Below are 15,556 nucleotides of genomic sequence, written 5' to 3'. Positions count from 1 at the left end.
GCCTTTCCAGCCCGGGGATTCTGGGATTCCAAGCAGATGCCATGGCTCCCATCTCCCCCGCCCCCCCCCCCCTTTTGGATGTGAGAATCAGAGATCAAATGCTAGGTCTTCATGCTTACAAGATACACACTTTACTGACTGAGTCATTATCCCAAAGCTGTTATCACTTTTGTTGGTGGGGAGCAGAGCTGGGGATCAGCCCCAGGGCCTTGGGCACGCCAGACAAGCATTATACTACTCAGTTGTATTTTCAACCACATGTGCATCACTTTTTGTTTAAAAACAAAAACAAAACAGCAGATAGGCAGCTAAGCACATAACTGCTTTTCAAACACTTTCCAACAAACTTATAAACTATTGTAATAAGAAGACATTATTGATCCTTACCATTCCGTTATAATGTTTGATGCTTTAACCTTATTCAGTTCTTCCTGGATGGCCTGCTTTGCTCTAATTTCTGCATCCAGAGCTGATTGCAACTCTAGTCTAGCTGACATGTCCAGTTTTGCAAAACGACGCATTTTCCAGGGCATATCCTATAGAATAATATGATTATGTCTTAGTTCCTTCCTATTTTATTCTTAACATTTAAATTTCGTAATACAAGTGAATCTAGAAGCTATTTTATAAGCCATATCACTGAAACTGAGTGGAACTGGCACATAATTTGTGAAATGCATTTTTCATTAAATCTAGAAACAACAATAAATATGTATAAATGAACATAAGTACTGGTTTCTCTTTTCAGCTCCTTCAATAACAAATGGCTAGCTATAAAATAACAGCTAACAGTGACATTTTATATTTTCTTAAACTGGAAAAGACCTCAACTAACTTATTTTTCATGAAAACTTTTACAGCAAGTGAAAGCCTGGGGAAAGTGGTACAATTAGATTACGTGTTTTCTGCTTCCAGGTGAAGTGGCAGTGCTTACTGTTGCTCGTGTCCCCAAGCTGGAATTTCTTAACGCTTCCAATTCTTCAGTCATTTTAGAAGCTAAGGCCTGAAGATAACCTCGGGCATCCTTTTCATCACTCACCCTAGAACACACACAAGATGGACACGAAGTATAAAAACACAGAAAACTTCACTGGGTGGATGTAATTTAAAGTTTCATTAAGAACTAAATACCAAAAACTTGAGATACTTAAAGAACCCTTTTAAAAGGATGGCCACACTACTGCTACCTGTCAAAAGATGTGAACAGGCCAGGTGGTGGTGGCACATACATTTAATCCCAGCACTCGGGAGGTAGAAGCAGGCGGATCTCTGTGAGTTCAAGACCAACCTGGTCTACAAGAGCTAGTTTCCAGGACAGGCTCCAAAGCTACAAAGAAACCCTGTCTTGAAAAAAAACAAAAAACAAAGCCCAAAAGTTGTGAACAGAATTATGACCTATTCAGTTATATATAATGGAAACTGGCAGTATTTAGGAAAGCCCACATTACTTACATCTGATAAATTAGTAAATCACCCTTGAACCACAAATAACTCCTTAGATCTATAATTGGACAAGTGTGAGGCTTTCTGAAGACTACTAAGACTTCTCAATATCTAGATTCTTACATTTTATCTCAAAAACATGCATACTTTCTTTAAGGCTGATGTATACTGAATTAAAAAAATTAAAGTAGAATATTCTGCAGAAATCAGGGTTATGCTATACCAAAACACTCCTGTTTTCTAAAAGAATTAAATAGTAATGAAGAATAAAGGATAAATTTTAATGAAGTTCAAGTCCGGTTTCAATTTACCATCTTAAGACTTCACAGCTGACAAACACCACCAGTTTTAGATAGAAAATTACTCAAAGTCAACTTCTAGCCAAAACATGTGCAAATGCACCCAACCCCAATGCCCACTCCTCACTTTTAAAAAAACAAGTTTCCTACTCTTGTGATTTCTAGTTATTTCAAACTGAATCATGGGCCAATAAGTAAGTGGACCATAATGCTTCACTATGACTTTTAAGTCACTTATTTATTTTAAGTCTATTTTGTTTGTGTTTCCCAACAATACTTTGAATATTAGCATGTTAAGTTGGCTGTTATTTCACTGCAGTATTTATATGATGCAACTCTTTTTTCTTTTGAAAGACCAAGAATTTGACATCAGCCTTGAGGACACGGTGAAAACTGTTTCTAAAAAAAAAAATGAATAAATGAGTTCCTGAATGAATAAATGAATGAAGATACCTTCCTTCATCAGGGTCACTTCCCATTCTCCTAGCCACTGGAAAACAGAGTGGTGGTCTAAGACCACAGGTTTTGGAAAAACTAGTTTATAAAGCAATTTTTCAGCCCTATCTTTTGTTATTTATAGCTCTGTGACCAATTTGGCTAAGTATTAAAATGGTTCTCTTTAGAAATGCAAATCCAACGATGTGGACATAAACATTAACGCACTAACAGTTGCATTTTGTGCAACACAGCAAATTTCTACAATCTGGGCATGTCTGTGAGCATTAGTTACCAGAAGAGCTCTACAGTTAGGTCAGCATATATCTGGTTTATCAGAATAAAGTTAGTTAAAATACATTTTATTCACTCTTGATTTAAGAAGGGTATTAGAAATCTGATAAAGGAAAATAGAAAGCTGATTAAACTAAAAAGTAATAATAGGAAACTAAAATTCTCAATAAATAATTAACTGGCTTGTAGATACATAAAGGAACTAGCTATTCTGACATAAAAGTTAAAATGGGTAAAGATTTAAATGAATACAATGAATACAATAACATCTTCATTGGATCCTGCTCTCTACACAGTATACAATAAGCAAATTTTAATCAACACAGTAACAAATATTAGTAAATTAGAATGACAAAATTCACAGGCCAAATAATCCAAATTAGCCCTGAGAACAGAGGAAATAGTTTGTGAGGCTAAGCTGCAATCACTAAAGGTCTTAAAATGTCATACCTGGACAGATATATTATACCTACTTATTGTTCAGCTTCTACATTTTTCTTAGGCTATCGGTTGCTTAAAATAGTCATAAATATGCAGTTTTATCTTAGAAAACACATGAAAAGCAAGCGAACATGTTTCTTGAGTCCTTTAAAGGCTCACCTTTCCCACTCTGACCCTGCTTTCCATGGCAAACTAAGACGATGAAGGGCTAGGAACTTCTCAGGGTCCACAGCCCACGCCACCCACAGCAGCATGTTTGGAAGAGCACTCACCACTGGATTATTTCTGTTATTTGGGCTTCCCAGTGGGCAACGGATTCTTTCTTGTCTGCTAGATCTTTGACCTCTTCTTCTAAGTGCTGGTTGCGCAAACTTAAGCTCTCATACAACGTGGTCAGCTGGAAGGCAGTGTGAAGGCATGAGTGGCTTTTAGGAACAGGACTTCACAATACCTAGACACCTGTTGTTCCATCTAATAATGCATAATCTTCCACTAAAAATGTTCATAATTTTATTATTCCATACCACACTGAAGACAGAATTTGGTAATAATGAGCACCATGAATTTTCCTGCTTTCTTTGCTTTTCCTCACACCCTACACGAAATTGGCTCTAATTGTGAATATTCTTCATCTACCTGAAAAAAAAAATCAACCAATTCTTCAGGTAACATCCTCTTTTCCTTCTTCACTCCTCCCTCCCTCTCACCTCTTTTCTGTAATTGCATGTTAACTTTAGAAGATCTTGTAAAGAATCACAAGAACAGACAAAAATTGTTTTGAGTCACCATGTGGTCCTAGGGGTCAAACCCAGATCCTCTGAAAAGCAGCCCACACAGTGGCCCAGGAGATATGAAGCCCTTTTCTGGCCTCTATCAGCACTGTGTACAGATGATGTGTACAGGCAGGCAAAACATCCATAAACATAAAATAAAGATTTAAAAAATAAAATGAAACTGTGTACCAGTTCAAAAGAACATAAAAAATGAAATAAAATAGATAATGTACTTAATAGGAAGAAACAAAAATGGGTACTGTAAGTGAATTCTCATGAGCCCAACACCCAACTTCAACGACTACCAGACTTCAACAGCAATCTTTTGTTATGTGTGCTCCAGAAAAAAATTTTAATCATATAACTTTCTTTGTAAAATACATTATTTTAAAATGATGCTCTTTCATTTTAAATATAAACATTTGTACCTAAATTTAATAAATTTAATAAATTTGTGATGGGGGAATGACTCAGTCAATAAATTTTTGGGCCGGGTGATGGCAGTGCACACTTGCCTTTAATAACAGCACTTGGGAGGCAGAGGTAGGCCAGCCTGGTTTACAAGAGCTAGTTTTGGGACAGCTTCCAAAAGCCACAGAGAAACCCTGTCTTGAAAAACCAGCAAATAAATAAATAAACAAACAAATAAATAAATAATAAATAAATAAATAAATAAATTTTTGGTGTGCGGGCATAAGGACTGAGTTCTGGGCCTCAGCACCATGTAAAAAGTTTAAGAGTGGCAGGGTGTAGCTGGTATCTGCAACCCCAGCGCAGAGGTAGAGTAAGAGGACCCTTGCTGCTCACTGGCCATCTGGCCAAAGCGGTGACTCCCTCCAGGTTCAGGGAGAGACCTTAGCTACAACATTAAAGAGGGAGGGACATCGAGCCTCCACTCACCTACCTGTGCATGTACAAGCACACAAACATACACACATATACCACGCAAACACTTCAAAACAAACTTCCCACTGTTGAAATTTCTATTTATTTCAACATGCTAAAAGACAAAAACAAAACAAAAGAACAAAAATAGCCAGGTTTGTTAAGCTAAATCATGATCCACCAAAAATGTGTGATATGCTTGAAGCATTTTATTTACTGGTTTCTTTATGAAATTAAAATGTAACATTTTACTATGGCAGTTACTTTTTCAACCTTTGGAATGTGGCTTCTCTTTTCTCCTGAGAGCTCAGCTGTCAGTCTTTAACTCCCTGAGCACCATGCCTTCTCTGGCCGCTTTTAGGATTCTATGTTGGCTCCTATGTTGGTTCCTTTTAGGTTATATGTAGGATTCCATGGGCAGGTTCATGACTGAGAACCTTTATAGTTTTTGGCATTTAAAAATGTGTGGCTGGCCAGACACACACACAGGTTTTGGATAATTCAGACCATTACCTCTTCAAACACAGTTTCTGTAACAGTCTCACTCCAGCTGAGAACCCTGCACCTCTGTTTATGCTGACAGCCTTGCTTCCCTCTCACTCTTTGATTCTGTTTGTGTAGTTGCATCCTCCTCCTGGTTTGTCAGTGATTCGTCTAGGTTTGCTACTATGCGTGGCAATTTTTTCATATATGTCATACAGTGTGTATGAAAAATTTCTCAAGTTAAAAACAATCTCATGATATTACTATCCACCCATTTCCTCACAAATAGTCCCCACCTGCCATTAATTGTTGTGTTTCTCTCTTCCTTGTATACTTCAGGGACCCTAGTCAGCCTTTTTAATATGTACTGCTGATGGGGGACAATTTTTCTGAGAAAAGCTATTTACAGAACTGTTTCTGTGATGAGAAATAGTCACATGGTTCTTAATTTTAAAGGTCATCTTGACTGGGACAGAGTAGCCCAGATATTGGTTGAAATCTTATGAGTATGTCTGTATGGAAATTCATGGATGAGACCAATATTTAAGTCAGCAGTGAGTAATGAAGACTGTCTTCCCCAACTTAAGCGAGCACACTCTAGGTAGAAGGGAACTCTGACCAGCTATTTCCAAGGAAAAACTGCAGTAATTCTTTGGTCTTGAGCCTGCTGACGAATGGACTAGAAAAGAACAGAGGCTCCCTCATTCTTGACCATGCTAACTGTAGCTGTCAGGACTTGTCAGAGTCTGTAACTTTAGTTAATTCATTGTGATTAATAAGTCTCTACCTATAAAGCCACATATCATATGTACGCATACATATGCATCACACACACAAATGGTCTGGGCATGGTGGTGCATGACTGTAATCTCAGCACTTGCAGGGGGTAAAGGTAGGAGAATCAATCATTCAAGGCTAAATTCATCTATAAAATAAGTTCAAGGCTATTCTGGGCTACATGAGATACTATTTTTAAAAAAACCATGGTAATGGGGAGGGACTTAGGAGGGCAAAAAGATGGAAAAACTGAGTCTGACACAAATGATATAACAAAACCTTGGCATACACTGACACCTTATGAGGAGGACCATTAAATAACACACAAACACAAAGTGACAACCAGGATTTAAATCACAGTGCAAGACACCCAGCATGTACTCAACCAAGTGAGATTTAATCACTCACCTTATCAAGTTCACTTGTTAACTTTTTATTTTCTTCTGTTAGTAATACTTTTTCCCGTTCATACTGTTGTTTGAACTCATTTTCAAATTCTTCCCTTTCACTTTGACTAACAAAATTTAAAACAGAAAAGAAATTGGATTAAAAGTCAAAACACCAATGACAGCCTATGCTAGAGAGGATGTGGAATAAGGGGAACACTCATCCATTGTTGGTGGGAATGCAAACTTGTGCAACTACTTTGGAAATCAGTGTGGCGGTTTCTCAGGAAACTGGGAGTCAACCTACCTCAGGACCCAACAATTCCACTCTTGGGAATATACCCAAAAGATGCCCAATCATACTACAAAAGCATTTGTTCAACTATGTTCATAGCAGCACTATTTGTAATAGACAGAACCTGAAAACAACCTAGGTGCCCCTCAATAGAAGAATGGATAAAGAAGGTGTGGCACATATACACTTTAGAGTTTTACTCAGTGGTAAAAAACAATGACATCTTGAATTTTGCATGCAAATGGACGGAAATAGAAAACACTTTATTGAGTGAGATAACCCAGACAGACCCCAAAAGATGAATATGGTATGTACTCACTCATAAGTGGATTCTAGCAATAAATAAAGGACATTGAGCCTATACTTCGCAATCCTAGAGAAGCTAAATAAGAAGGTGAACCCAAAGAAAAACATATAGTTATCCTCCTGGATATTGGAAGTAGACAAGATTGCCAGGCAAAAGTTGGGAGCATGGGGGTGGGGGTAAAGTGGGGGTAAGGGGAGATGGGGAGAGAGAAAAGAGAAGGGGAGGATTGGGGACAGCTTGGGGGAATGGGATGATTGGGATGGAGGATGGGTGGATATGAGAGCAGGGAAGTAGATATCTTAATTAAAGGAGCCATTTTAGGGTTGGCAAGAGACTTGACTCTAGAGGGGTTCCCAGGTGCCCAAGGAGATGTCCCCAACTTGTTCCTTGGGCAGCAGAGGAGAGGGTGCCTGAACTGGCCTTATCCTATAGCCACACTGATGAATATCTTGCATATCACCATAAAACTTTCATCCGGCGATGGATGGAGACAGAGACAGAGGCCCACACTGGAGCACTGGACTGAGCTCCCAAGGTCCAAATGAGGACCAGAAGGAGGGAGAACATGAGCAAGGAAGTCAGGACCACAAGGCGTGTGTCCACCCACTGAGACAGTGGGACTGATCTAATGAGAGCTCACCAAAGCCAGCTGGACTGGGATTGATGGAGTATGTGATCAAACCGGACTCTCTGAATGTGGCTGACAAGGAGGGCTAACTGGGAAGCCAAGGACAATGGCACTGGGTTTTGATTCTACTGCATGGACTGGCTTTGTGGGAGCCTAGTCTGTTTGGATCCTCACCTTCCTAGACCTGGATGGAGGGGGAGGACCTTGGACTTCCCACAGTGCAGGGAACCCTGACTGCTCTTAGGAGTGGAGAAGGAGGGGGAGGAGAAGTGGGGGGAGTGGGAGGGAAATAGGCGGAGGGGAGGAGGTGGAAAATTTTAATAAATAAATAAAGAAAAAAAAAGTCAACCAAAAAAATTGTAACATTTACACAGCAACTACATAAGAATCAGACTGAGCTGGGCGGTGGTGGCACACGCCTTTAATCCCAGCACTAGAGAGGCAGAGGCAGGAGGATCTCTGTGAGTTCAAGTCCAGCCTGGTCTCTAAGAGCTAGTTTTCAGGATAGGCTCCAAAGCTAGAGAGGAACCCTATCTTGAAAAACCAAAAAAGAAAAAAAAAATTTCCAAGATCTACAGTGTATTGGGCATGATAGTGCATGCCTTTAGTCCCAGAATTCAGGAGGAATCATTGAGTTTGAGACCAGCCAGATGTGCACAGTAGATTCCAGGCCAGCCAGGACTACACAGTGAGTCTATGTCTTTATTTTTTATGATGTAAGAGTGGTGGGCTGGCTTATTCAGTCATTTAACAAATATTTTTAGATTATCTGTTATTTGCCAACAAATAAATTCTTATGAGTTTTGTAAACCCTGCTTACAGAGTTTACATTCAAGTGCAGGAGAAGAAAAATTAGTAAGTGAATTAATTTTAGATAAGTCTATAAAGAAAGTAAGATATGGTAATGTCACAATTACTACTTGGGACAAAGTGACTAAGAGAGATGCGTAATCAGGGAAGGCTGATGAAGAAGCCTCCAACATGAGTGTAATAGTGACTGCCATCCGACCCAGGGTTACTAAGTTTAAAGACAAAGTAATGAGACCAAGCTAGGTACTTTTCTTTATACAGCTACATCTGTTTTTATAAAATAGAGGCATGGGATCCTCACTTAAGATTGAGCCAGTTATTTTCTAGCTTATTAACATTATTAAGAATGTTATCTTGTTCATTTTATTAATATTTAGAAATGAATATATATCTGAACTTTAATACTTAATAATTGGTTTGAAATAATTTCAATTAACATAAGTTATAACTATAGTACAAAGAACCTCTGTGTCTCTGCCTAGATGTCCCAATGGCTAGCACTTTCCATCAGTTGCTCAATCATTCTGTGTGTACCGTATTCTCCTGAACAGCTAAGGGCCGGGGCAGAAGTTATTCTTCTGACATGTATAATCCAGACTGTATTTCCTCGAGTCAAGTACATGCTTAACTTCTGTAAATACCTGTCCCAACTAACACTATTCCCAAATCTACATCCCAACTCAAACTTCCCACCACCCCAACCCTGTCTCTGTTTCTTATCTAGTCCCCAAGCCAGCTGAAAAACATGTGCTGAGCCTTGTCTCCTTCATTTTCCTTTGGTGTAAAGTGGTTTCTTTGTCTTCCCTAGATCTCAAAACAGCTTTGAGGAGTGCAGGACTCTCTCTTTGTAGGGGTGACCCTCAATTGGAGCCTGTCTGATGACCGAATATCACTACACTATTCTCAGCACAGCCCATCAGGAAGCACACCGATGTCTCCCAAGCATTTCACATCCAGCACTCTGAACTCAACTCAACACAAAAATCAGACCCACCTTCCTAGCTGACTTCATCTGTGCACATTTACTCTGCACTCTTTTCAACAGGTAAAACTACATATGCCTGAGTGAGGCTGATCTCTTCATTGCTCTAGTACCTTCCTCCCAACTCTATTGGCTAATTTCTGCCAAATTACAAACATGTTATCATTTCTACTTGGTAAACACACACACCATTACCACCACCACCAACGACAACAAAAACAAAGAGCAAAGTAACTTGAGATAAACTTCTCCAGCTACTATTTCACTGCTTACTTTGTGCACTAACACATTCACGCACTAGTGTTATTTGCACACTGTTCCACTGGCTCTCCTTCAGGTCTCCTATAGCCACTTTTCCACTGGGACAGTTCCCATCAAAGTCACATGATGCAAAGTGCAAATGCCACTTTGAAGTTCTTTTCACAGTATGAGGATTTCCTCCTACACATGGACAGATTGACATGCTTTCTTTATCAGGGCCCCAGAAAAACCACACTTGCCTAGTTTTCTTCCTAGCTTTCTCTCTCCATTCATTTTGCTAGTTCTTCCTCATCTCCCAGTTTCTAAAGACTGGAATGGCCCAGAGCTCAGTTCTAGGCCTTACTCTATGCACAGTCACTAAATGATCACATTCAGACCCACAGCATTAAATACCACAGGAGAGTGACACCCACAGTTACATTTCCACCCGTGAAACCAGCCTACTCCACACATCTACCAAGCGGCTCATTTACAGTGAGCTTTTAACAGTCTCGTGGCCTATGGCCTGCTTAGCACTTTCTGAACAGAAGGCTCTCCTCTGAGTACAATGTTCTCACACCATCGCACACATTTCACACTGTGTTTACTCTTCACTGGGAAGTTACCTCAGTACAGTCTCCTCCAGCCATCTTCCCTTCTCTTCTGTGTACAGAATTTAATCTTCATATTAATGGCTGTTCCTTATTTGTTTCTGTTCTAGCACAGATCACTATGTAATGTGGTCTACACTACACTTGTTGTCTTTATTGTCTTTCACCTACTGACAGCAAGTTCCATGAGGACAAAGACTTTTGTTTGATCTGTTCACTGCCATATCATAGTGCACACAATAGCACTTCACATTTGTCAAGAATGCACCAGACTACAAAAATGTGAGCTTCCAATATAAATAACACAGGATGCATGCCAATAAAATCTATTCAGTTGCCTAAAACCTGAGTGCTACTGATAATTCCTCCTGCTCTCTCTTTTCTCATAGCCACTGCCTTCTGTCCTGCAGATTCTGTCTTTTAAGCAGAATTTCTTGAATCTATCATACTCACTTCCAACTTCAGTATTATCTATGGACTTCTCATTTTACAGCTGGATTCCTCTGGATCCTTCCAATCATTCCCCACAAGGTAGCAAGTGACCATTCCAAAATATAAGTACTATCATGTAATTTTCCTTACATTAATTCACAAATCTGCCTGTGCTTTGTTATTTTCCCCACAGTCTCATGTCTCACCACTCCGTTTTTCTATGTGTGCACCCACCACAGTAAGGAGCACTTGCTTTATGAATGTGTAGCGTTTTATTTCCTTTGGATCTCAGCCATTAGGGCACCTCTGCCTGGATGCTCCTCATTCCCTTCTTCCTAAGTCTTTAGGTCCAGCTAAGAGGTATTTCTTCCTGGAAAGCCTAAGGCATTAAGGCACCTCTCCCATGCTGCCTCCATCCAACTCTCCCCTCTGCCCCTTTCCATGCTGGAGCCTGGATATGCCATTGCCTGAGTTTCCCAGGACTTAGCATACAACATGTACTTAGCAGATATTTGCTGGATGACAAAAATAATTTGATTCTTACCTTTCTCTCCTGTTTTTTTCCAATTTGTCTTTTAAAACCATAATTTCTTTGTTGAGAGCAAGCTGCTGGCCTTCGGAGTCATGCAGTTCCTTCTTCAGATTTTTAATCTCACTTGCATGTATTCCTTCTCTTTTAGATATTTCTTCTTCATAAAAGATACTTTTCTTTTCCAAGTCAGTTTTCAGTTTAGTTATCTCTTGCTGATGTTCTATGCTGCATATTCCTGGTGAGTAACTAATTTGTTTTTGCTACACACACATATATATATAAAAACAAAAGGTTAAAAAAATAAAATAAGAAGCAACTCCTTTCTAACAGGAACTATATATGCATATCATATATATACTCTTACACAAAAATGTACATGTAAGGCTCTTCTTTCTCTGCCATATATTACAAATACTTTCCTCGGTTTATATTATTTTATGGTCTTTGCTATTTTTGAGTCTGCACACTAAGGCCAGAGATTAACTTGAACTTTTTGTTGGCATTTTATAACTTTTTTGTTTTCAATCTGTTCTAGTTTGCTCCCTATTGTTATGATAAAGACCATAACCAAAAGCAACTTGTGGCTAATTTCATCATATAGGTTAAAGTCCATCATGGTGGGTGGGTGGGGGGAGCTAGGGCAGGAGTTCAGGATAGGAACCTAGGGGCAGGAACTAAATCAGAATCACAAAGGAGTGCTGCTTACTGGCTTGTTTTCCAAGGTTCTCTCAGCCTGTTTTCTTACACCACCCAGGACCACCTCAAGTGATCTGGACCCTCTTACATAAACCATTAATCAAGAAAATGCCCTACAGACGTGCCTACAGGCAATCTGATGGAGGCTTTCTCTCAGTTGAGATTCTTTCTTCCCAGATGACCCTAGCTTGTGTCAAGCTGATGAAAACTAACCAGCAAAACATTTAAATTTTTATCTAAGCTTATTGTTGTTATATATTTAAGAAAAAATCTAACCATATGTCTAATAAGCAAGAGTAGAAGTTTGCATTAAATTCATGTCTTTAAAAGATTAAGATGAGGGAAGGCATGATTGAGTTACAACATATAAGAAAAGAAAGAAGGCTTTTTGTAATGTTCAGAAAGAAATTACAAAAGGTCTAAACATCTTCATGTCTACAATAGGAAAAATCCAGGTCTGTTAACTTCTAAGGAAAACATTAAGGAGGAGGAGAAAAGTGTTTTTCTGAGATAGAGTCTCACACTTAGGCAATGATGGAATTCACTACGTAGGCCAAGCTAGCCGCACATTCATCCCGCTTCTGAAGCCTAATACTTGCGTTACAGGCATGAGCTACTGTCTCACTTAGGGTTTCTAATACAGTGATAAACACCATGACTAAAAGAAACCTGGGGATAAAGGGTTTATTTCAGCTTAGAACTCAGGTCACAGACCATCACTGGGCAAAGTTGAGGCAGGAACTGAAGTAGAGCCATGGAAGAGCACTGATTTACAGACTTGCACCTCATGGTTTGCTTAGCCTGCTTTCTTATCCAACAAAGACCACCTGCTAAGGAGTGGTGTTGCACACAATGAGCTGGGACCTGAGACACCTAGACAGAGTTGCCTAGAGTTCAATCTTATGGAGGCATTTTCTCAATTAAGATTCCTGCTTCCCAGGTATGTCTAAATTTGTATCAAGACAGCCATCATGCTTAGCTGGAGGAGGAAACATGGTCAAAATGCATTGGTCTAGAACTTAGAATGAGATTTCTTGCATGAATACTACTGGAGTAACCAACTACTTCCTGACTGAATTTAAGGCCTGATTCATGGAATGGAGTTCATATCTAGTACTGCAAACATGGCCAAAAATAGGCTCCCAGTGACAGCCTCCTAGTTTCGTTAAATGGATATCAAACTGTCTTCTAAATACTTATTTTTATACCCATGAGCTATCAGCCCCCAATGCATTGATTTCTTTATTCAGTGGACAGTGGTTACTACAGAGGCTCACAACTAGTCAGTAGTGCACAGAGAATAACTGATGACGAAGTGCTCAGCCCTAAATGTGACATCGCTATCATATCGCCTTCCCTCAAGGACTAGAGAATGCCAAGAAAGAGAGGGAGAAAAGTGTCTAAGAGAAAGACGTTAGGAAGGACCACTTCTAAACAGTGTCTTGGACATGACAGGGCATTGTGTTCATGAACTAACAGCTGCTGTGGCTGCCTGCACAAGACCAAGCCAGGAAAATTCCCATGCAGATCAGGGAATAAGGCCCCACACCTAGTTGAGAAACTATTGGTTACTGGGGTAAGGAGAGTCAGTTTATTTCAGAGGTTGTTTCTGGTAAATTGTCCTTGTATGGTGGATGGTCTTACACGTAACTACATACATGCAGGCTGCATTAGTTGGACTCAGTAGGGTAATGAAAAAAAAAGACATGAAGTTGGCATGGGAATTCAGTGAGTGTTATCATTTTGCTGACCTTCCCTGTCACCTGAGTACCCTGTCCCTTTAAGAGACAAGCTCCTTCTATCCCCAATCCCTCCACCCAAGGCAAGCTGATCTCATACCTTCTCTCCACCCCTCCTCCCCTCTTCTGAAGAAATAACTACTGCCTCTCCCATCCTCTTTTCCCTCCCCCCTCCTTCCTTCCCTCCCTCCCTTGCTCCCTCCCTCCTTTTCTCTCTCCACTCCATAATCCCCTTACACATTAAATAAACTCTATACCCAAGCTCTCTCTGCATGCTGCTATCTGTCTGTCTCCCACCCACGGTGGTCTCCCATCCACCGGAGGATTTGCCAGGTATCTTTCTGTGAAAGATTTTGGAAAGAGTTTGAGGGAGACAGTTGTAATAGATATGACTAAAATACAAGGTATAAATATATGAAATTCAAAAATAAAAATATATTTTAATATGATTTTTGTTTTGTTTTGAAATTTTTAAAGATTTACTTCTTTATTTTGCATACAATGTTCTCTCTGCATGTATGCCTGAATGCCAGAAGAGTTTTCTAGAAGAGCAGGGAGTGTGCTTAGCCACTGAACCTCTCCAGCCCCAATTTACGCATATGTTTACCTTTCCTGCTCTTAGCCATGTGAAACGGCACTTGAATGCACTTCTGAAGCACCCACTGTCTGGTGACTCATACTATATTTTCAAGCTAAGTAAGAAGGTGAACCCAAAGAAAAACATATAGTTATCCTCTTGGCTATGGGAAGTAGACAAAATTGCCGGGGAGAAAATTGGGATCTTGGGGGTGGGGTGGGATGGGGGTAAGGGGAGATGGGGAGAGAAAAGGGAGAAGGGGAGGATGGGGGGAACTTGGAGAAAAGGGATGATTGGGATAAAGGAAGGTTGGATAGGGGAGCACGGAAGCACAATTCTTAGTTAAGGGAGCCACCTTAGGGTTGGCAAGAGACTTGAACCTAGAGTGGCTCCCAGGAGCCCAAGGCGATGTCCCCAGCTAGTTCCTTGGGCAGCTGAGGATAGGGAACCTGAAATGACCCTATCCTATAGCAATACTGACGAATATCTTGCATATCACCATAGAACCTTCATCTGGTGATGGATGGAAATAGAGACAGAGACCCACACTGGAGCACTGAACTGAGCTCCCAAGGTCCCAATGAGGAGCAGAAGGAGGGAGAACATGAGCAAAGAAATCGGGACCATGAGGGGTGCACCTACCCATTGAGACAGTGGAGCTGATCTATTGGGAGCTCACCAAGGCCAGCTGGACTGTGACTGAAAAAGCATGGGATAAATCCGGACTCTCTGAACATGGCGAACAATGAGGGCTGATGAGAAGCCAAGGACAATGGCACGGGGTTTTGATCCTACTTAATGTGCTGGCTTTGTGGGAGCCTAGCCAGTTTGGATGTTCACCTTCCTAGATATGGATGGAGGGGGGAGGACCTAGGACTTACCACAGGGCAGGGAACCCTGACTGCTCTTTGGACTGGAGAGGGAGGGGGAGAGGAGTGGGAGGAGGGTGAGAAGGGTGGGAGGAGGGGGAGAAGGGTGGGAGCAGGGGGAGGGAAATGGGAGGCTGGGAGGAGGCAGAAACTTGTTTTTTTTTCCTTTTCTCAATAAAAAAAATTCCTTAAAAAAAAAATTTAACCTCTCCCTACGTCCCCTCCACCTTTTTATACTTTTCCTCTAAGTCTGTTCAGAAAGGGGCAGACTCCCCATGGGTGTCAACAAAGCATGGCATGTCAAATTGCAGTAAAACTAAGCACCTCCCCTTGTATCAAGGCTGGGCAGAGGGAGCCCGTATGCGGAAGAGAACATTCCCATAATTCTAGGCACATGTGGAAAAGAGAGTAGAAACAGAGGAGCTAATGCTTACTTGCAAACACCATACACAATCATCACAGGAAATGTAAGTTCTGACCAACCCCACTGCATAACTGATACACTGATTTAGCATACGTATCAAATTTAAATATTTTCCAGAAGATAGAGGGGTCGTGAAATGCTGTCTTTTAGACAGGACACAACCAAAGCAACTTGCAATTTATAATCTTACAGTAGCTG

General features: G+C 40.5%; 1 protein-coding gene across 17 annotated transcripts in view; it reads right to left on the bottom strand.

The window, feature by feature from the left end:
- Nucleotides 1-15,556, bottom strand: part of Cdc42bpa (CDC42 binding protein kinase alpha) — a 221,175-nt gene that overhangs the window by 55,329 nt on the left and 150,290 nt on the right. For all 17 annotated transcript variants that reach the window (XR_012912113.1, XM_075989294.1, XM_075989300.1 and 14 more), the window contains 5 exons: nt 11,066-11,313; nt 6,239-6,344; nt 3,185-3,309; nt 935-1,040; nt 388-536 (listed from right to left, as the gene is read on the bottom strand). Coding sequence is in view for 16 of the 17 variants with exons in the window: in XM_075989294.1 (XP_075845409.1) it covers nt 388-536; nt 935-1,040; nt 3,185-3,309; nt 6,239-6,344; nt 11,066-11,313 (734 nt within the window). In the remaining variant the exon portion in view is untranslated. The remainder of the gene's footprint in view (nt 1-387; nt 537-934; nt 1,041-3,184; nt 3,310-6,238; nt 6,345-11,065; nt 11,314-15,556) is intronic.

The sequence above is a fragment of the Microtus pennsylvanicus genome, chromosome 10 (assembly GCF_037038515.1).
Source record: "Microtus pennsylvanicus isolate mMicPen1 chromosome 10, mMicPen1.hap1, whole genome shotgun sequence".
Classification (NCBI taxonomy): domain Eukaryota; kingdom Metazoa; phylum Chordata; class Mammalia; order Rodentia; family Cricetidae; genus Microtus; species Microtus pennsylvanicus.
Note: the sequence above shows the minus strand (reverse complement) of the source record. Positions and strands in the feature narration are given on the sequence as shown.